This window comes from Mytilus galloprovincialis, chromosome 11, assembly GCF_965363235.1.
Source record: "Mytilus galloprovincialis chromosome 11, xbMytGall1.hap1.1, whole genome shotgun sequence".
Classification (NCBI taxonomy): domain Eukaryota; kingdom Metazoa; phylum Mollusca; class Bivalvia; order Mytilida; family Mytilidae; genus Mytilus; species Mytilus galloprovincialis.
This window is the reverse complement of record NC_134848.1, coordinates 51642257-51665706: the sequence shown is the minus strand read 5'-3', so window position 1 is coordinate 51665706 and position 23450 is coordinate 51642257. Positions and strand designations below refer to the sequence as shown.

At 32.6% G+C, this 23450-nt stretch overlaps 2 protein-coding genes across 2 annotated transcripts; one reads left to right on the top strand and one right to left on the bottom strand.

The window, feature by feature from the left end:
- The first annotated feature begins 6399 nt into the window (after positions 1-6399).
- On the top strand, positions 6400-8519 carry LOC143051222 (complement C1q tumor necrosis factor-related protein 3-like). The gene is made up of 3 exons (XM_076224198.1): positions 6400-6569; positions 7728-7787; positions 8023-8519. Exons 1-3 carry the CDS (start codon positions 6458-6460, stop codon positions 8481-8483), a joined length of 633 nt encoding a protein of 210 aa, XP_076080313.1. The 5' UTR covers positions 6400-6457; the 3' UTR covers positions 8484-8519.
- A 959-nt stretch (positions 8520-9478) lies between these two features.
- LOC143051221 (microfibril-associated glycoprotein 4-like) lies at positions 9479-19326 on the bottom strand. The gene is made up of 9 exons (XM_076224197.1): positions 19270-19326; positions 18336-18380; positions 17879-17961; positions 16101-16172; positions 15577-15709; positions 14054-14181; positions 12138-12234; positions 11318-11482; positions 9479-9661 (listed from the first exon to the last, which is right to left on the bottom strand). Exons 1-9 carry the CDS (start codon positions 19277-19279, stop codon positions 9576-9578), a joined length of 819 nt encoding a protein of 272 aa, XP_076080312.1. The 5' UTR covers positions 19280-19326; the 3' UTR covers positions 9479-9575.
- Positions 19327-23450: the final 4124 nt, after the last annotated feature.

The window sequence follows — 23450 nt, the reverse complement described above, 5'->3', positions numbered from 1 at the left end:
AATGGAAATTCCACTTACACTAGTAACTAAATATAACCCTACAGTTATAAATCTTAACAGAGGTATTAAGAAGCATTGGCAAATTTTGCAAAGAGATGAATATTGTAAAACAATATTTCAACAGATGCCTATTATTGCATACAAACGCAGTAAAAATTTAAAAGAGCACCTAGCAAAAACAAGACTTTTAAATAGGGAAACTTTTGAGAAGGGACCCTTGCTAAATAAAACTTAGCTAAAAAAATCCCGAAACACCGTTTATTAATTATATATATATTTTTAGTATAAAAAAAGGCAATTAGTCATTACGACTCTATAAAAACGGTGTCAAGTCTTGAGGTTTAAGAATGTATGTTGGTGATGGGAATCTTTGCATTTGTGGAAAGTTTACCCAAATGTTTGTGAATCGAAATAGTTAAAATGCCAAACAAGTACGAAATTGAAAAGTAACGAGGATCCAAAATTCAAAAAAAATGTGCCAAATACGGCTAAGGTAATCTATGCCTTGGATAAGAAAATCCTTAGTTTTTCGAAAATTTTGTGTGGTTCGTCTGTCCTTGACAACATTTTAATCATAAGTTAATGTTAGTCTTTTTCAAAAGTCTGGTTTTAAGTAATAAAACTATAAGAGCTAAATTTTGTATATAAATTATTTACATGAAAGCATTGCGGTGTTCATCCAAAATCGTCAATGTTCAATACATGTCTTTATGAGATGTTTCTCCGTACTAATTGAGTAATAGTCTTGCTGTATTTGAAAACACATATGTTATGACTCGAATGTGTATATTTTTCTTTGGTAAAATTCATTGGATACACACCTCATTTACATTGAAGTTTATTTGACACTTAGAGGAAACTCTTAATATCCCACATTGCTGTCATTTTTTTTACATATTTCAATCATTATCATTAAACATGTTAAAGGGACACTAGCTGTCAAATTCATGTTTATCGATATGACTCAAATGCTTATATTTGATTTATAACCGTGTAAAACATGTATCCAAATTATAAAAAGTCTAAAATAAACATTTTACATGAAATTTTGAGCTCGAGAGTATGGAACTTCGTTTCGTGAGAGTTTTTAGACTTGACGCCAACTAGATAATTATCAATTTGACCATCGATGACCTCCGATAGTCATATAAGTGACAAAAACAAAACTATAGAATAATAAGAAAAGAAACTGAACTTGTGCAATATGATTTTTCTAGTTCTATTTATTTTCATATTGTAGATTCAACATATATTTTAATCAATGTTTGTTTGAAAATATATTTTTTTTTGTGGATCGAATCATTCAATCAAATGATTAACCTTTGTTTCACTTTCATTGTTGACATTTCCCTCCTTTAAATTACCGAATATCAACAAATGATTAACCTTTGTATCACTTTCAATGTTGACATTTTCCCCTTTAAATCAAAAATCGATGAGTTATTCATCTTTAGCTTGAGGATTCAATGAGGTGGAATTATTCACTTGCAAATGAATAATTAATCATCAATGTTTCTTCGCTAAACTTGACAAAATTGAACATGTGAACCATACTGGCTGCTAAAATCGAATGAATATTTTACTATTTTACTTTCATTAATGGTCAGAGCCATAATCATGCTTTTGTATTTCTCTCAGCTAGTGGTCCTTATATAAGAAGTGACATACCATCATGTGTACTCTTGTCTTATTGATTGTTTTTTTATCTAATCAAAGCGTCAGTCTTTCGAACATTTTTTCAGATCAATTTTAAAAGAAAGCATTATGAATTTTTACATCGGTATTGCATTTAAAAAAATGTCACGTTTTATAGATATAGGAAGATGCGGTATGAGTGCCAATGAGACAACTCTCCATCCAAGTCACAATATATAAAAGTAACCATTATAAGTCAAAGTATGGTCTTCAAGACGGAGCCCCTAAAAATAACTAGTGTAAAACCATGCTCATTTCGATGGAGGAAATGGCCATATTATCAAGTGATAACGTTGAAAAGGTCTATAATGTTCTTATGTTTGTATTTATTGTGGTTCTAGTTAAGATACAACCATTTAATAAATATAGATGTACGGGTAGTCTATATTAGTTTTTGTAATTTTTTTGCTTATTTTTAGATAATGCTTTGATGAAAAAAAGAAAAAGAAGCAGAAGTAGCTTAAGGAAGTCATAGCTGTAGGAAATAGTATATTTACCAGGATTTCAAAATACTACAGTATGAATGTCCTTTTAAGAGTGTTAAAATAAAATGGACCTGAGCCCGTGGTAACAGTACTGTATGTTGAGCAAGTGGAAAAGAATAACATTTTAGGCAAAGAGCTATGAATGAAATGACAATTTAAGTTCAAAAACATTAAAATGACGCCATAGTGACACAACTCGTGACTGTTCATTAATCAATAAACCATAACATAATTTTAACAACCTTGATAAGTTTACTATTAACAATTTCAGGGGTCATATGTAAGCTCTAAAATTGAGCATATCGATTCCTTTGGTGATTTTAAATTGAAAAGCTTGATATTTTTTTTTCGGGAAAGTATACAACCAATCATTATGACGAAAAGTATCTGTTTTAAGTTTGTTTCGTTAAATGTTGTAACAAAACAGAAACCACCAACTAGTATTTCTAACGGGGATGACAACAATAATATATATAAGAATTGATTGTTATAAGTTTAATTAAGAAATGCGACTTGTTGGTATTATGAGTTTTAATTTGTCAAACGTTTACGACATCCAGTGATTTTTTTCTTGAAATTTGAATTTTAAATTTGTAATCAATGTGTCTAAATCATGTTATTGTTGATAAAAGATAGTGTTGCATAACTTACATGTAAATGTAAATCTGTTCTATCATATAATGTTGACAGATAATTAAAAAAAAACGCATCAATTTAAATTTCCTTGTGCTATTAAACCGTTTAAAGTATTTACCAACTCAGATTCTTACCTGTAATAAATGTTATTTGAACCAAAATATTCTATTTTTGTCAAAATAAAGTTTTTAACATTTGTACATGACTATTTACGAAATGTTAATATGATATACCGTTTTCCGTCCGTTTTTTGTCAGTTCGTTTGTTCGTCAGTCAGATTTCTGGTTTACAGGGGTTTTATTTTTAAACAATAACGTAAAAATTTAACATTGATTAATATAACCTAGCTTTAGTGTTGTTATAAATTTCTAATATGATATTGAAAAGTTATTGAACTTTATTCTTTGAAAATTCGACGGGAGTATCATGCGCACATGGTTTAGCTGCTTATTTAATGCTATCTTGACTATTACAATATTTTTAAATTATCAGAATCACATTAATAGTTCTGATATTACAATAAATTTATAATTAAACACTGTACACACATTAACAGAATACAAAAGTTTACATATATTACATAAATGATAGAAATAATGGACACAGGTATGGTTTCTATAATAAAAAGGAGGTCAGACTAATTGATTGATTGAATACATGAATGATTGCTTGATCGGTGTTTAATGCCACTTTGTGAATAATTGGCTATGTTATTATAGTCAGTTTTTTTTGTAGAGGAATCCAGAATTTCCAGAGAGACCATCGACCCTCCGATTATTCTTGTTAATTAAGATTAAATTAAGAGCACCTGACACGTACGTGTTGGGTTCAAACTCACAACCTTAGTGCTGAAAAGCTAGTGATTTAGTAGTTGAACTACTTAGACCACTCGCCTTCCGAGAGTATCTTATATTACACCGTAATTTATCAGCATTGTAAAATAATATATTCAATTCATATTTTATATGAAATAAGCAAACTGCATCCATTTAAAAATTAGCTGATATGAGTAAACTTTGTATATATGTGTGATTTAACAAATCTTTTGTCAGAAAGTTCAAGTAATTTTTGAATGCAACATGTGCATCAAATTGTAACTTATGTTTGTATTTTTAAGTTAAATATTGGTGTACTGTCTACTATATATACCTATTGTGAATTTGACAAGACGTATTGTTGCAATAAATTTAAAATGACATTTCACGTATTTCATTGAAGCCATCATTATCAAAACCTTGTGGAGCTTGATAAACCTAAAGTTTCAAATATGACTTGTGAGTGATCCATATACCAGAATCACAGTACACACTCACAATGCCGTTATGTTAAAAACTACCTAGTATTACAGCAGCAGATTATAAAGGAGCAAAGTGTACACTACAACTATACATGCATATATAAATATATACACATATAAAAGCTCGGGGTTCGAATCCCATATCGATAGGTCCTGAATTGCAAACATAATATTGCTGTCAACTCAGGTTATCAAACCTTGCTCTGTTTTCTCGCTTACATAAAGCAATACAACTTTTTAAACTGTACTATTTAGGTAACTAAGGTGTAAATTAAAAAAGAACCAAAAGATATGATTTTCAAATACGGTCAAAAGGCCAAGAGCAATATCTTGAAAACAACAAGCGTGACGATGACACCCATACAAATAATGTATCTTTCTGGTTATTCCTGATCAGGTATAAATTGTTCTAGGTTGCATGAGTTCAAATATTTTTTCTTTAAGTGAAAATGCCTTGACTATGAAAACTAAATGTGTAGATCAAAAAACGAATTTACCGAAATTGTCTAGGTCGTTGCTAGCCAAAATATGTTTTTATTGATTGGTGACCTGTTTCTCCAAATGTTTCTTCGTGTCCGCTAATTTTGTCAGAAGTATTTAGTATATACACGACAATAAACTGTTTGTTCTTTGCTCGGTTAGCATGCAGTTCATTAATCAATCACATAAAATCGATACACTCACATGGTAAACCTGAAAGCTTGCAAGACTGATTATAGTGATGTCATCTGTCTGCAAAGAATTGTCAAACAATGCGACACACCTGTATGCTTTTTCTGACGAATGAATACACAGACTGCATCAACTGATTGTATTCTAATATAGGTAAAGCAGGACACCTAGCATAACCTGTTTTGTAGAGCGGAGTAGTAATATTTTGTCTAAAAGGAGCAATTTTTCACTTTTTAAGAGTTACAAAAATACAGTCACCAGTGCTTTGCATATCACTGCAGCATAAATTAAATTCAGGATCAAACTGATTCATTAGAGCGAATTCACCTCAACTTAACAAGCCAAAAAAAGGCTGTAGTTTAGGCCAAATATCATACCTTTATAAACATTTAGTCAAGTCGGGTTTTTTATAGCCGACTACACGTTATTATCTATTTCGTTGTTGAAGGCTGAAAGGTTGACTTTAATTGCTAACATCCACTTCATCGGAATTGTTAAAGATAGTTGTCTCATTGGCAATCATACCACATCTCTTTATTTCTATAACAATCTCACGACGAGTACAAGAAAAAATCGTTCTACATTGTCTTTTGTCAGAAACACAGAATAAATATAAACAATGACACAACCAAAGCCTACGTTAAGTTATATGTTAGATAACTTCACATGTTATAATGTTTGAATTGGCAAAATTATTTAGATGTATTGCATAAAATTTACGATAACAAAAGCAGAGTGAAAGCATACAAGTGAAGATATAGTATCATTGCCAATGACACAACTCTCAACAAGAGAATATATATGAAACACAAATTAACTATAATTCTAACATGACGTCCTTCAAACGCTTTGAGTACACACCCGTGGTAAAATATGAATATATTGCATTGGCTGTTCCGATCGTACTCCCACGTCATATGTTTTTTCATGAATGAAGTACCCGACGTCATAGAATATGATGACGTTATAATTTAAGCATTTTACGGGAAAATACACGCTTCTGATACCGAAAATCATCACAATAAGGAAACGTCAAGAAACGATGCTAAAATGTGGTATAAGCCCATTTTTTTTTTACATAGAAGACATATAAGTTAATTATCATTAAAATTTATCCAAATCTATCTAAATAAGTTTTGTGAATAGTTTGAGCATGTCACTTTTTCTGTTTGCTCCGTTCTTTTACGCCAATCTAAAAGTGCGTTAATTTATGAGAACGGCAAATAATGGCCTCCACCTAGAGCGCTTCGATCCAAAACAATTGCCGTATATGTCCTATTTGAATCGAAATAATTCATGGGGGCTTGAATATATCTAGATTTTAACACGGGTTGTCCCTTTATACCGATATTTTACCCCTCGCTATCGCTCAGGGTAAAATATTTGTCATAAAGGGCCAACCCGTGGTAAAATAACGATATATTCAAGCCCCCATGAATTATTTCTTAATTATATGTCACCCTACGACCTGCAACAATGAACAAAGCCTATATCGTATAGTTCGTTATGAAAGGTCTCGAAATAAGTCTTAATGTTAATCTTGTAATGATAACCTTAAGTCTGTATTAGTTATCTCAGGAATATAATCAACTTAAAAGTTGAAATCACGTATATTGTGTGAGGACGACTCTTATCAACATACTACATTTACTAGATGTGTTAAGTAGTAAGAATGGCCTCCGTTGTTTTTGTGTTATTTTCCTGTGTTAGTTGGATTTTAGTATCCAATGCTATCTCGACAAAAGATCAAGCAGATGTACTACTTGCGATTAAATCTGCGTACGGTAAGTAGAAACTTTATTTTGATCTTACATACATAATTTTCCAAACGGTATGTATTCATAAATCAAGTTGCTCTGCATTTGGATGAGGATTGTAAATGTTGCTAGGAAAGATTAATACACACACAAGTATAAATCTAAATCAAAAACAGGTTTATTGAATATTTTCGCCAAATGCGTATATTCAAAAGGGTGACATACAAAAATTAAGGTACACAAAGATAGTCTAAACGAATGTTATATACAGGGGGAAAAACTTCGGGAGTATCGAAGAGAGAGCGCCTAAAATAGATCAAAAGGTGTAACAAAGCGAGGATGCTGCATGATAAATATCAATAGCGAAATAGTAAACCTACAAGACACTGTACATATATCATAAGATGGGTTTGAGTGTATTGATTAATCGTTTTTTTTTTCAAATATTTACTTCAAACAACTACGAATTGAAATCCTTCCCCAAAAGGTTATCCAAACTTAAGGAGCTCATAAAATTCTAGTGGCCAATCAAATCTGACATAAAAGAGGGGCATCTTACACTTATTTTGGTTAAGTTGTCTTATATATAGAATAAATAGATACTGTTTGAAATACAATTTCAGTGTAGTTTTTGGAGCGACTATACATATGGACAACTGTTAGTACATCTTTCTGGTATTATATGGTCAAAACATGTCCAAGAGTTTTGTTATATTTCGGAAACTATATCTTCTTTATTATAAAAAGCAAGTGGCCTCCTCTTTTAGAAAAAAAGTTCAAAATATAATGAATTTACCCCCTTTTAAGTTAAACAAAAAGTTCTTATTGTTATCAAAAGTAAATGGTTAGTGTTTATTCATTACAATGTAGACGCTAAGATAAGTTTGAGGGAATAATCATAGACAATAGGGCACACTCATCGTATTCAAGGGGGTAGAAAATGTTAACGAAAACTACATTTATGTTACTTGGCGAAAATAATAATGAAGAGGCGAAAAAAAAATAAAGTTGCGAAAAATATATTGTTTTGGCAAAAGAGGTGGCGACAAAAAAAATTACCCAGGGGAAGCCCTGTGGACAAGTCTGATAAGTTGTATAAGTGAATACATGTACATGGCACATATGGATGCCAAAGGTAAGCTAGAATAACTGCTATTTTAATAACTGTTTTATTAATTTTTTTAGATGAAATGAAGATGGAAGTTTCAACGCTGAAGAAAGAACTAACACTAATGAAACAAAAAAGTAAGTTTTTTGTTAGCTTAAAGTAAACGTTGGTACAGATTATTCAGCTATACTCACTCAATAATCTACTCGTTACGTAATCCCCTTTTGCTTTTAATTTGTTCATTCGAATGTCATTCCATTTTATGGTTAACCAAAGTATTGTTCATAAGTATATCGAGTCTTTGGTTAGTTATAAATGTCGTTTCAGGTTTAAAATTAAGAAGTTATTTTTTATTTTCTTCCTGTTTTGTAGACTGTGAATGCGGTACGATAATCGAAACAAACAACAATAAAGGTCCAAGATTCTTAGTTCCCAATGGACAGGCTCCAGTGGCGTTCCACACACACCTCTCTGCAAATTTCAACGTCAGTTCTAATCATGCTGTCGCTTACGATGTTGTCAAAATAAACATAGGAGACGGCTACAACAAATTCAGTGGTATATTTAAAGCACCAACAGCGGGATTGTATTTTATCACCAATACAGTTATGTCAATGCCTAATCATGGAATCCATGTTGAGATTGTTAAAAATGGAGTAACTATTGGCAAGAACTGGGCCGATCATAACGGGTACGAGAGCGGTACCATTTCAGTGATTACTGATCTGGACGTGAATGACAGTGTCTGGGTGAGAGATTCAGACGGAGGAACAGAGCGTTTAGAGCATGATTACAATAGCTTTTCCGGTTTTCTAATTTATACAGAATACTAGAAAATGAATTTTAAAATAAATCCATTATGTTTGTTATATATTTTTCTGATGAAGAGTTAATTGTGTTATATAATTAATGGATTTTCGAAAATTCTTCTAAAAGTTTTCCTTAAATTTTATGTCATTTAATCTACTTTTTGTTTTACTTTTTGTTCTACTTTTTGTTCTAACTTTTTTTCTAATTTTTGTTCTTCTTTTCTTTTTTGTGTTGTTTTTAAGGCCAATGGTTTTGTACATTTAGCCCATTATTCGCCATGAATGTAAACGTCATCCAATTTTTCAAACATAGCAACTGATTCTAGATGCGAACATTAAGTCATACTCATACAACGATCAACGTTCCTCATGTTTATGAATGTGACGAATAAGAAAAAAAGAAAAATATGGTAAGATTGCCAATATGACGATGTTTTTTTCAGCTGTACAGACAAAAGTACAAACATGCAATAAGTTATATATATATTTACAGATACAGGTACCCGGTCAGTGTTCAAAGTGATCACTTTAACCCGGCCGCATTCTATATGTGCCTATTCAAAGTTAAGAGCTGTGTAATTCAGTTGTTGTTGTATGTCAAGTTCATCATATGATTTGTTATTTGTTTTTTGTTTTGTTTAAAATTAAGCAGTTAGAATTCTCGTTATAACTGTTTTACCTTTGTCATTTCGGAACTTTTTATAGCTTACAAAGCGGTATGGGTTTTGGTTATTTTTGACAGTCGTACCTATACGTGACCCTTACAGTAGTTGCTAATTTTCACGTCATATGGTCTATTCAATTTAACGGACACGATTGATCTGGCTAGGTAATTCTTTCAATCTGAAGAAAACCAGTCTTATAAAAATAAGTTTAAGATACAGAGGTTAACTAGTGTGTTGTTGGATATCACTCAGTGTTTCCTCTTACATCATGAACGTTATATCACAAAAACAATAATTTTATTGTAATAACAATTTATTAAAAGGAATCAGTATTTCCGTATCATCATTTGTGTCGACTTTAAGCCATAATCATCGCCATGCCAGTAACGCCAAACAACTGACTTGTCTCCGCTTACACTGTAATCGATTCGACCAGGCAGGTATTTACCATTCAGATTGGAAGTATAACAACCCCTATACCACCAGGCTCCTCCATGAACTTCTGCGCAGTTTTTTGTAGAATGAATGTCATTGTCTCTGTCAAAGGTAGAAAACTTCATACCATTGTGTATTGCAATTAAAGAATCTCCTGTAATATAATTTAATTGTGGAGGTAACGCGTCTTCTGATTTGCTGACGTTGTTTTGTTTATCAGCTCATATAGACATAATTTAGTCATGTAACCGTGACGTCATCAACATTTTTTCATGGTTTACTTCGGTTAAAAATGGAATTCAGAATTATATGTAAGAAATAACTGTAATATTTTTCTGTCCATTCGAAATAACATAAAAAATTTGGTGCACGCTGTAAAATAACCCGCTACGCCGGTTATTTAGTGTGCACTACCTTTTTTTTATTTTATTTCTTCATAGACAAAAAAAAAGTACAGTCATTCCTTACATAATTATGTAAGAAAGGTTTTTAAGTATTGTCATGTTTATTTCATTAAGGAGGTACATTTTTGTGCTTTCAATGTCATATTTAAAACAAAAAACATCGAATACATATATAAGAAGAGGTTTTGAATAAACTTCAACAAGGCAACTAATTAAATAAAAAAAAAACACGAGTTTTTAGAGAGACAAAAATCCATAATACAATTAACGATCCCTGTATATTCATTCCTAAAGTTCGCTACATATAAGAAAAAGGAGATGTTATATGATTGTCTTTTGAACAAATACTAAACTGAAGTCGGCCCGTATATTTATGCAAATATAGTTCGCTTTACGGCCGTCACAATGCGCAAACAAATTGCCAGTTAATCAACGTGTTCGTGCATATATAGACCTCGACAAGAGAAAATTGTGAAATAGTTTACACGAGAAAATGAAAGAACGGATGTATGCTAACAGAGTGTATGTAAATCAAATAAGACACACAACAATCACCAACTACAAGTCAATAACAGTTTCAGGGTTTTGGTAGAGACTAACGGATTATTGTGTGATGCAACATTTGTTAGCGCCGGACTTTTAATTAACAAGAAGCATGATGTATGTTGTTTATCCTTGTTGAAGGCCGAAGGCAGTACAGTGATCTTGAGTTGTTGATTTGTATATCATTTGATCTCTTTTGGAGGTTTGTTACATTGGTTATCATACCAAATCTTTTTATATATTATGTTGTCGACGAATTGCATTCAGAAATCATCAGGTCTCAATAAATCAAATCTAATCATTCTTAGATAAACCTTGAGCCTTCGGTCCTTGGCTGTTAATACATCTGATAATAATAATGTCATGTTATAGAATCATAATAACCACACGAATGAAAAGAATCTGCCAAAACGGGATCAAATGTAAAGAATAAGAAAGACTAACATTGACTTTTGAATAACGTCCGTGGAAGACATTTCATTCAATTTTAATACATTACTAGCATTTCCTTAAAAGTTCTTTAGGAGACAGGCTTTCATTTAGACGATACGTAATACATAGACATTCGTACAAATTAGGCTGACAAATCTAAAAAAGAAATAAGCTTCGTTTTTTTTTTTTTTTCCTCTTTGAACTATGGCTGACAGACTTACATTTCCTTGTGGAGAAATAGTAAATGATGCAATAGCTTAGACATATTTTTGTTTTAATTTCTGAACAAATGCAAAGGCTAAACCTCTTGAGTTTAAGATTGTGGAAAATTGTATGTTTACATTCAAAATAAATACAATATTCACATAAATTACATTACCAGCATTTCCAGAATAACCACCAACAGCAAGCTGATATCCATCCCGTTCGTCACCGATTGAAAACATTTCATACTCCGCATATCTAACTTGGTTATCAAAGTCTGACAATTCAACTCTTAATGCATGTCTTCCATGGGACGAAATTTTGTGTATGTTTTCGTTACCTGAATGAAAGTACGAAGTATAAAAAAATAATAGAACAGTAGAAACAATGCTGCTCTCTTATATGTTGTACTTCATACTTAGTCAAACGCTAAACATGAGTTGAAATATCGGCATTGTAAGACATACACTCGAATTAGTAGTGGACTGACGATTTTGAATAGTTTGATTAAATTGTAGGTATGTTAAAGCATAAGTTTATATTGCGTCTGATAGGTATAACACATAGATCGTTATAAAAGACAAGTCAGTTATTACCACCGTCAATAATTTTTGCAAGTGGATATATAAATACAATACATGAACACAACTAAAGAAAACATCGTCGCAACAAACACAACGCACACTTCGCGATGGTAAAAAATCACGTTTCCCCTAGAGTAAGCTAAGCTAAATAGTATGCCATGTATTACAATATATCGGAGTTAAATCAAAATCAAATCAAACCAATTATCTCATTAGTAAGCACTAACCCTGTCGGATATAGGTTCGTGAATCATTGTCAATTCTCTTCAACTTTGTTCTTGACCCTTTCGACTTCTTATTAGATCATGACTGCTGTTCGAATGTATTTTTTTGGACAAAAGTCGCGTTAGTAGAAAAGTAATTTTATTATACACATTTGTTAATGGAAATTCTTTTGCAAAGAGTAGTTACCTAGCCAATATTCTCCACTGCTATTCCCAAATCCCTCCTTGTACGCTTCCCATCCGCGGTAAAAATCAGTGCATCCGTTGATTCTTCTTTGAATAACCTGTTTAATAATAATGTATTGTTATGAATTCTAAGTTCTAGGATGAAGGTTTCTAGAGAACAGGTTTTATTTACTGTCATTTTTATTAATGACAAGAAAATAGGAGGGTAAGATACCTGAAGATAACTAGGTCCTTCCACATTTCAGTTGAAAGACCCATTTTATTTCTTCAGATAATTTTTTTTCTTCTTCTGCCATTTTATTTCTTGCGATGTGTAGTGGTCTCGTATGGTTTCGCTTGTATATTTTTCATATGATATCGAACATTAATTTTGCTTTTAAAGTTGACCCTGTTTAGTCGAAGCCTTTTTAATGTAGGATTTATTTTCCCAAACACTGTTTTTGATCGTGCATCTCCTCCTTAACCGTGAAAGAAATCGACAAAAATGAAGGTTAATTGATTATTACGCCAAATTATACATGATTAAGCCATAGGGTCTTTTGCAAAATGTTTGATGACATATGACCTTGATAAATATCAAACGGAAGTGACCTTGAGTAAACCGGAAATATACATTTTTGCACATATTTTATAGAAAAGTTCATAGAAACTAAATATTTATAAAAAGACATCCAAAAACCTATCCTTTGAAACAGGAAGTGATCTTCCGTAAACCAGAAGTGTTTTAAAAAAAAAAAGTATCTCCCTTATAACAGGCATAGGTATATAGAAACCATATATTATTGGAATCAATGTGAATAAAGCGTTCATATGAGACCGGAAGTGACTTTTTTTTTAAACCGGAATTAGCAAATAGTATCCCTTATTTCAGGCAAAAAAGTAGAGCATCCTTATCTTTATTAACCAATTTATTTAGAAATGTGATGTGGAAAGACCTTTAATTGTTCCCTGAATAATATCATTATGTTTGAAAAGATGAATTTGCTTTATAAAAGAAAAGGTCCAATATCACCCCAAAATAATTGCATATGACCCCTTATTTCTAGCTCAAATTTTAAATTAGTATTAAACGCCTATTATCAAAATGCATCTTGTTATAACAATGACAAGATTTGTGTTATTTTTTCATAATGTATATATATTAATCAGTCTCCTTCTTATAACATCACAGATTTTCATGACTGTAAACATTAAACCCTTGCGTTGACAAAAAGATCTTCAATTAGTATGAATCTTTATCTGGTATATAGTTTTGTTAAAATCTGCGAAAATTTGTCAATTTCACAAACATCTTAATCTTTAGCCAAGTGTAGGTTAAAGGGAAAATATCAAAGGATCAATTCCTAAACTGTCCACTTTATCACATGTGTAATCATCAAATTGAAACACCGTTCATTTTGGATGTTTGAAGACAATTCCACTTGGGTTGTCAAAAATTTTCAAGAGGTTGACAAAGGTGTATTTTTGTCGGTAACAGCAAGTGGTTGAAGTATGTTTTGGAATTTTCAGAATTTCTAATTTTTAATTTATCTCAACATTCTCATCTTCATAAATTTAATGTGTTCGTAGCGTTTTCTTGATTAATCTTCATCGGGAACGATTAGAACAAAAACAAATAAATGAAGTTGGCTGTAAAAATACTTAGCTATATCATGAAATGAAACGATATAAGAAAAGCCAAAACTATCTATTAATAATAAAATAATCAATAGCTCTTTGTTATCTCTATTTTTTTTATAAAATAAAAATAAACTAACATCATACATTAATTATTCAAATTAGATCCAATATGATACATGTAATACTGGGAATCTTTGTTTTAATGAGAATATTTTTGGAAACGACAGAGACAAGCAGACGTTGAATACCTATTCCTTGGGTCCAAATAAACTCAAATGAATACAGATTAAATAATACCGTCCATCTCTTAGTTTCATTAACGACACAATAGACCATAACTGCTGGTAGGACACCGTCTGGGTATATATCATAAACACCGGTCTTCACATCTGCGATATCTGAACATTCACGTGGTAAAATTGTACCTGTATAATAATGATAAAAAGTATTTAATAAATAATGAAATGTGACGTCCCTATGAATAAAGTTACTACCATGGAATCAATGCATTCAAAACAAAACTTAAAAGACAAGAATTAAGATAGAGAAAACGATAAAACGACTAACAACAGACCAAAATCAACATAAAAAAAACTTAACATGGAGCAAAACGAATTCAACAGAAATCCGGAGTCAAACTCATATATTCTGCCCATAGCACAAATCCATTGATAAGTTGAATCCAGTTATAAATATTTACAAGGACATCGTGTCGCCGTTTTAGCTATTCGCACCACAGATGTTCCGAACAACCAATTCAATAATGCGTCAGATCAATTTCGTAGAGAAAAATAAGCAAGATGGAGTAACACGAAGTCCACAGAAACACCGAAGATACACTTCCATGCCTGTTTTTTTACCACAGTACTTGCGTTACTGGTAGTATACGTCATCTGGACTTCAGAACATGATGAGTCCCTAATGAGTCGCTCGTATATGCATGATGATGGATTTTGGTAAAGAGAACAGCAAAATGAATGCAAAGGTTTTTTCTCCAATGTGTTCATATCTATTGAGTATGCTATATATTGGCTTGATGACCAAGAAAACTTGTTTTATGTGAATTACAACCGATACATGTTCGTCTAACGAAGGAAATGTAGGACTGCACTTACGTTTCCTGTTCCGTATATCACGCATTTTATGGTAGTTACAGAAAATATAATTCGGTGATTGAAGCTTACTTTAATATTCAACAAATACACCGTTCACTTTCCTTATTTATTTTTCAATATTTCCGCAAAAGTCCAATAAGAATTTCGGATAAAATCTAGTTCTTAGCTAACATGACGTTTTGATATAGTTATTTCAAAAACTTTGTTTTTTTAAATGGCAACACTTTATTTCTTCTGTATTACATACAGGGGCCTCGTTGGACAAGTGGTATAAGTACAATGTAGTTCCATAACCGTAATCACTAGACAGGCAACACTGATGTTTTGTGCTCGAGCCGAGCTCGTGCTCAAGCACTCGACTCCAATCTGAAATGTCTAGGATTGTCAGTTTTTCTATCTAAGGTTGGTATTTTTCCGGGGATTCCGCCTTCCTCATTCCTGCACCAATTAAAACTGACAGCTACCTAATTGCCCTACAGTGGCACTTAACAGTGGCGTCAAAACACAATGAATCAATTTGAATTACAGAGCAGTTTGACATGGTGTTTGTCAAAATGCAATTTACATTAATACATTCTTTAATATATATATATATTTATTGTATGTCAATAATGCTAATTGATTTTTATATTAGAGGAAAAAACTCTGGCATTTTTTGTTATTTGTTTACCTATTAACACTTAATATGCTCAAAAAATTAAATACCGTTTGAAACCGTGTTCAAACAGGGTAAATCACGATTACATAGTCTGGTACTATTACAGCATTCGGAACAAATCTGCCGTCTTCCTTCAGATCTCCTCTTGCCAAAAATCGAGCCTGTTAGATGACTGCAAGTCTAAATAACAAGTAAAAAGTATTGACCAAGGAAAAGTTTTCAAAATGATTCAAAATTAACAATGCATTGTAAATTACTGCCAAGGTATACAAATCCGCCTGTCGATCAGTTATATCTACGATTTAACAAAACAAACCATTTACCACGCATGGATAATAGAGTTACTTTTGATGTTCAATCTCGGGTTAAAACTATACTCTCTGACAAAATGGATGATTTTCGCTTTCCAAAGGTTTTTTTTCTATTTTTATTATATAATTATGTAGTTCTCAGTTAATACAAATAGTGATTTCCGTTATAGAAGCTATGTTGCTGCGTACGAATCAATGCTTGGAGGCCTTAAAAATGGTTTTTAATTATCTTTCAAGATAAGGCAAATAAATATCCTCACCTGCTGGTATGCACATCCTAAGTCGTAGCTGACCGATCCTGAATGTGAAATGAACTTGTGTTTGTAGCATACCTAAAAGCGAAAAAATTGATGAGCATTACACATACAATTGAGATTAGAAATGGGGAATATGTCAAAAAGACCACAACCCGACCAAAGAGCAGACAACGGCCGAAGGCCACCAATGGGTCTTTAACGCAGCGAGAAAATATTGTGTACTAAATCAGTGAAAATGGACGTCACACTAAAGTCAAAAACATACAAATGAACTAAAACTAAAAAAAACAAGACTTACAAAGGCCAGAGGCTCTTGTAAAATACAGCGTTGTAAAACGTGTTTTGTGAAATCTCAACCGTACGCCTAATTCCTCTAGTCAATGTAGAATTTAAAAAACACATACATGTAGCAATACGCACAGTCAAACTCAGTTAAAAGGAAGTCCGAGTCCGATGTCAGCATATGTAACAAAAGCAAGTAAGTAAAATAACACATGTCTTTATATAATTAGACATCAATCGCAGTCCTTAACGTACAAACAATTTGGGTTCCTTGCATAAATATGATGTTGATCATAGACCTATGGAAATGCATTAGATTATTTCAGTTCATAACATTGGCACAATTCAAAGCTTTGCAATCATCTGTTGTTGATAAATACAAGAAGGTTAAATGAAACAGTCGATCACACCTAATTAACACCCACTTGCAGATAAGGTAGTAACATTATATATGTAATTATCGTCTTTCGTCATCTTTCCTTATCATGTAACCTTCTTGATAAAATGTGTTTGTAGATAAGGGTGTCGTTTCTGTTTTTCAGTGTTGTTATGTTGTTTTGCCCTGTGCAGAGCACACGGTCCGAAAATACTATTCATATTTTTTTTCTTTAAACTAGAATTCATATTCTCGATTTTGACTATTTTTCTCTTTTCTTTATGTTTGGGCCCATTTATTTCATATTTTTTGTTATATTTAAGCAAACCATTGTTATCTATTTTAAATTTTAGAGATTCAATTGCTCTTTTTCCCATTCTATTACTTGATTCGTTTGTTGTTCGAAACTGCAGTTGTAACAATTTCCATTGTTTATAAATAAAGGCAACAGTAGTATACCGCTGTTCAAAACTCATAAATCCATGGACAAAAAACAAAATCGGGGTAACAAACTAAAACTGAGGGAAACGCATTAAATATAAGAGGAGAACTACGACACAACATTAAAATGTAACACACAGAGAAACGGACTAAGCATTATACAAACTCCTATGAGTATAACAAATATAACAGAGTTCATTCCATGACGACATGATATAGAAAATGTTGACAATAGTTATAATTCATAGTTAACAGCATTTTCCCCCTGTGATACGTGTTCTTTGCAGTTAAGTTTATAATCTTTGACATTGACAATAAGATTAGACACAATATTTACAACTTAGAACGTCTCTCAGTGTTCTATATAGACTGCGTCTCATCTCCAAACAAATAATGTGTCGGTGTTTAAAACATCATTGACTGGCGTTTTTATTAATTCTTTAGTAACTATTGGTTTAAATGAAACTTTTCGACAGAATGGATAATTTCCGTTTTTCTATTTTGTTGCTGTTGCAACATTCCTGAAGATGTACAGCATTGTAATTCCCATACATAATCTACAGTAGGAGACTCATGATTTTACATCTCTACCGTCTGCGGTATCAAAAAAGTAATTACATCCCGGCCTGCAGATCCCTCCGTGGATTTCGGATCGGGATACATCTTAGAATTATAAATTTACCTCATTATCTGCGCAAGTCAGCGTATAGTGGCAGCTTGACGGGCTTGCAACATTTGTGCATGATAGACAATCTTGTCCACAAACTGTAAAACAAAAACAGTTTAACCAAAACGTGCGTGAATTGTGCACCTTATTCTGCATTTTAAAATCTACTTTGAGGACACAGTGTTTCGTTGACTGGCTTTGTTAATAACTCTTTTGTCATAGGTTGTTTAAACGTCTTACATAGATTAGCCAAGCAGATTTTAAAAGTTGGCTATAGGAATTTTTGGTTAATCAGCTATATGCACTAGATATTAACTATTCAGAAGAGATAACTCCGTAGTTATCTATCATTCTAACAAAGTTATCAGGAGATGTCTTGCATAAACAAACATGCGGAAACGGAAGATATACCAGATGCCCTGATTCTCAAACAAACTGGATTAAAAGATGACCATGTATAATTAGTACTCACAAGTAAAGTGTAGCTGTGTCAGTAAGACGACGATAAGATGCACATCTATGAAAAGAAATATATTGCATATAATGATTTTAATTTAACACTATTTATTGGTCACTATAAATACAATTATACTTATCATGTCAATGCATTTTGGGTGTTTTATTGACAAATAATGGCCATCTATAAAAACGATGCTTTTCAAAAAACAAATTTAAATGTTTTCCACAGGGGATTAAGGAACCAACAACCAATCAATCAATTACTATGTTACTCACTGATGTTCAAATACAGTGTTTTGATTTAAGAGATACTGGTTTAAGCTGTTTTTGACAGAAGTGCAATGGGAGTAACATTGATGTAAAATTACAATAGAAAATAAGGGATAGAAAATCACTACACACACTGTATAAGCCCTATGGCAAATAATCGCTTGAACGACGTTTTTATTGTCAATAATTAATTTTCATTGTTGGTTATTTTTACCAGATTATAAGTCTTTTTATCCAAAATAATTGTTATCGAGCCTGCGACATGGTCGCAAAAGCCATCCATAGCGATCCGTCAATCTGTTGTCGTCGGTGACGTACACAAATATATTTTCTCTGTGGTTAAAGTTTTGAAATTTTAATAACTTTCTTACGAAACTACATATCCTCGATGTTTGGACAGAAGCTTGTTAATCATCGGAAGATAGTATCCAGACGTAGATTTTGAAAAAACAAATCCTGTTTATCCGTATTGTACTTATAAATTCTACCAGTTAACATTACATTATCTCTGTTGTTAAAGTTTTTAAAAAAATCACCTAACCTAAAACTTATAATATGTCATGAAATTCACATTGAGATTGTAGAATGTACGTATATATCCGAAAAAAAGCATCGAAAACTACACGTTTTGCTTCTTGTCTTAATCAGTTGATGCAATATTTAGTATACTAACTTACATGATGGCATTGTCGTGTTTTGTATGTAGAACTTGAGAGGTAACAAACTTTGACATATTAAACTTAAACAACTGATAAAGGATTTCTAACTCTGAAGGCGAAAATCATGCAAAAGCATTACATGTTTATGGAATTTTAGATTGAAGTAATCGGCGAAATGCGTAAAATATGTTTTATGTGTAACGTTAGGTTAATACACAACACGAATATTCAAAAAAGAACTTGATGTGATCTACATACCTAGTGTATATCGCTCCCCTATTGTCTTTCCTTGTTTGTCATGGTATTTATTTTCGATTTAGGAAAACAAAGGCAACAGCAGTATACCGCTGTTCGGAAGTCATCAATCGATTGAGAGAAAGCAAATCCGGATTACAAACTAAAATTGAGGGAAACACATCAAATGCAAGAGGGAAGCAACCAAACAACAGAAACACTTTAGTGCAACAAAAATCAAAACGATAGAAATATTATTAGTTTGGAATACGTATATTTATATGTAGGATCCTTTACTATAGATAATTTACCTGATCTGTATAAATAACATCTCCATGCCTTATATATCATGTACTATAGTACGACGCAAGATCAAAACTGACGTGGAAAGGTAACACCCGGCCACCGAAAGCTTCATTTTTATGAAGCACAGGTGGTCGTGTGGTCTAGCGGGAAGGCTACAATGCAGGCGATTTGGTGTCACGATATCTCAGTAGCATGGGTTCAAATCCCGGCGAGGGAAGAACACAAAATTTGCGAAAGCAAATTTACAGATCTAACATTGTTGGGTTGATGTTTAGACGAGTTGTATTTATATATAACATCCACATGCCTTATATATCATGTACTGTAGTACGACGCTAGATTAAAACTGACGTGGAAAGGTAACATCCGACCACCGGAACCTTCATTTTTATGAAGCCCAGGTGGTCGTGTGGTCAAGCGGGACGGCTACAGTTCAGGCGATTTGGTATTACGATATCTCAGTAGCATGGGTTCGAATCCCGGCGAGGGAAGAACACAAAATTTGCGAAAGGAAATTTACAGATCTAACATTGTTGGGTTGATGTTTAGACGAGTTGTATATACATAATGTTCACAGCCATGTATCACCATCACTGTTGGTGATCCGATGGATAAATCTGTTGTAGAGTTGTCACTGGCTCAGACGTACTTATATATATATATATACATGTATATATACGTCTGAGTCAGTGACAACTCTACAACAGATAGAGAGACGCATCATTAAAGCTGTACTGAAAAGGCTATTCAAGCTTTATCTAGTCTTCTTTACCGACATTTTATAAATTAGTTTTTACAGTAGACTAAACATCTGATACAGAAAATGTGTGTTAAACAAGGCATTTCAAACAGTTCTGAATGAGTTTAATGCATAACAAAATATATTTATTGCAGAACGTATGTTTTGGAAAAATGAGTTCTGCAAAATTTGCATGTGAAAAGCGTGAAAAACTATTTTCCTGCAGCTGTTATGTCCCATCCATGTAGCATTAATATTGGATGAATAGCAGGTTAATACCATGAATTCAATTTTAAAACAAAAACAGATTAGAAATATTTGGTGAAATTAAAATTATACACATTCTAAAATCATGTAAATCATTGTTTGCAATTGAAGTGTTGCAATACTTTTTCCAGGTGTATATATTGTACATATAGTAAGTAAGAAGAGATTTTTTATTAAAAATACACGTTATTTCCAAAATATTTGGAAATGTGCCTGAACAGGCAAATTCAATTTGTTCGCAGGTTTCGGTAACATTCTGAATAGGACCCCTAATCGCTAAGTTCAATAAATTCGGAACATCACCATTAAAAAATCCCTGGTCGCAAACTTCGGAATATTCCATATAAAAATATCTGGACGCAAACTGTCTTATTAGAATACCTGGACGCAAATTTCCTTTTTAGAATACCTAGACGCAAACTTCCTTATTAGAATACCTGGACGTAAACTTCCTTATTAGAATACCTGGACGCTGGACGCAAACTTCCTTATTAGAATCTTACTAGGATTCCCGAATATCGGAAATAATCTTGTTAAAACCCAAATTCGTCAAATTCGTTACTTTCAATAGCAATTGTCATCGAATCCTTTGTCAGCAACCTTCGTTCATTATTTTATAAATAAATACGACCGTTAGTTTTATCGTTTAAATCGTTTCGGTGCATTTTACCGCCGATTAAACTGTATGGATTTTTGTTTTTGTTGAAGCAATGCTTACATCCACGTCATTTGATCTCTGGTGAATTGTTGTCTCATTTTGGCAATCATACCATATCTAATTTTTAACTCACCTGACCTGAAAGGTCAAGTGAGCTTTTCTCCTCACTTGGCTGTTCGTCGTCGTCGTTAACTTTTATGAAAAATATCCTCCTCTGAAACTGCTAGGCCAAATTTAACCAAATTTGGCCACAATCATCATTTGATTATCTTGTTTAAAAAAATGTCCGCTGACCCAGCAATGAAAACAAAATGGCCGCCATGGCTTAAAATAGAATATAGGGGTAAAATGTCGATTAAACCAAAGCATTTATAGCAAATCTAACGGAGTAAACTGTTTATCAAGTCAAGATCTATCTGCCCTGAAATTTTGAATGGGACAACCCGGTATTGGGTTGCTGCCCCTGGATTGGTAATTTTAAGGAAATTTCCAATTCTTTGGCTATTATCTTGAATATTATCATAGATATAAATAATCTGTTATCAGCAATAATGTTCAGTAAGTAAGATCTACAAATAAGTCATCATGACCAAAATGATCAATTGACCCCTTAAGGAGTTATTGCCCTTTATAGTTAATTTTTAACAATTTTTCTTATTTTTTTTTTGTAATCTTTTACAGAAATCTTCCCCTCTGAAACTACTAAAACAAACTGAACCAAACTTTCCCACAATCATCATCAGGGTATCTAGTTTAAAAATGTGTCTGATAATCCGGCCCGCGAACCAAGATGACCGACATGGCTAAAAATAGTACATAGGGAAAATGCAGTTTTTGGCTCATATCTCTGGAACCGAAGCATTTAGAGCAAATCTGATGAGTATAAAATTGTTCATAAGGTCATCATATATCTGCCCTGAAAGACTAAAAATGAAAAGGACAAACGGACAAACAATAGTACACATGTCACAACATAGAAAACTAAAGAATAAACAGCATGAACCCCACCAAAAACTAGGGGTCATATCAGGTGCTCCAGAAGGGTAGGCAGATCCTGCTCCACATGTAGCACCCCTCAAGCAGATCCTGCTCCACATGTGGCACCCCTCAAGCAGATCCTGCTCCACATGTGGCACCCGTCGTGTTGCTTATGAGATAACAAATCTGGTAAATAGTCTAATTAAATTATTTTATAAAAAGGGTCAAATGTAACATTAACGGAGTAAATTTTTTTCATGGCATAAACTATAAAGTTAGTGTGTTTTATAAAGCAGTATGCACTACAATTTCAAAATTTATCATGTATCAAGATTTTTTTACTCATTGTTCAGAGCAGTATAATAAATAATAAAATATCATGAGGACCTAAGAGCTAGGATTCCACAGCTAAGAAAACATAAGTATCCTATAAAATTTTATTAAAAAACCTCAAGCAAATACCATATCTGCTCATTAATTATCATTCCATAGAAAACAAGAATGTGTCCCAAGTACACGGATGGCCCACTCGCACTATCCTTTTCTATGTTCAGTGGACCGTGAGATTGGTGTCAAAACTCTTATTTGGTATTAAAATTAGAAAGATCATACCATAAGGAATATGTGTACTAAGTTTCAATTTGATTGAACTTCAACTTCATCAAAAACTACATTGACTAAAAACTTTAACCTGAAGCGGGATGAACGGACGTACGGACGTACGGACAAATAGACTTACAGCCCAGAAAACATAATGCCCCTTTACTATCGTAGTTGGGGCATAAAAAAAAAATCTCAAGTGACCAAATAATAAAGTATTTAGAAATAACTTGGAAGCTTATTTTAGGTAAAAGTTAGGTAAAGGTTAGAGATTTTGGTCGTAAATGTACACCAATGAGACAGACACCTTAAACATGAAAAAAACAAAAACCAACATCTAATTGGGTACCAGTCTTTCACAACAAACAATTGTCTATTCCATTTATCATGTTCGGCGCTAACAAATTTCAACACTGC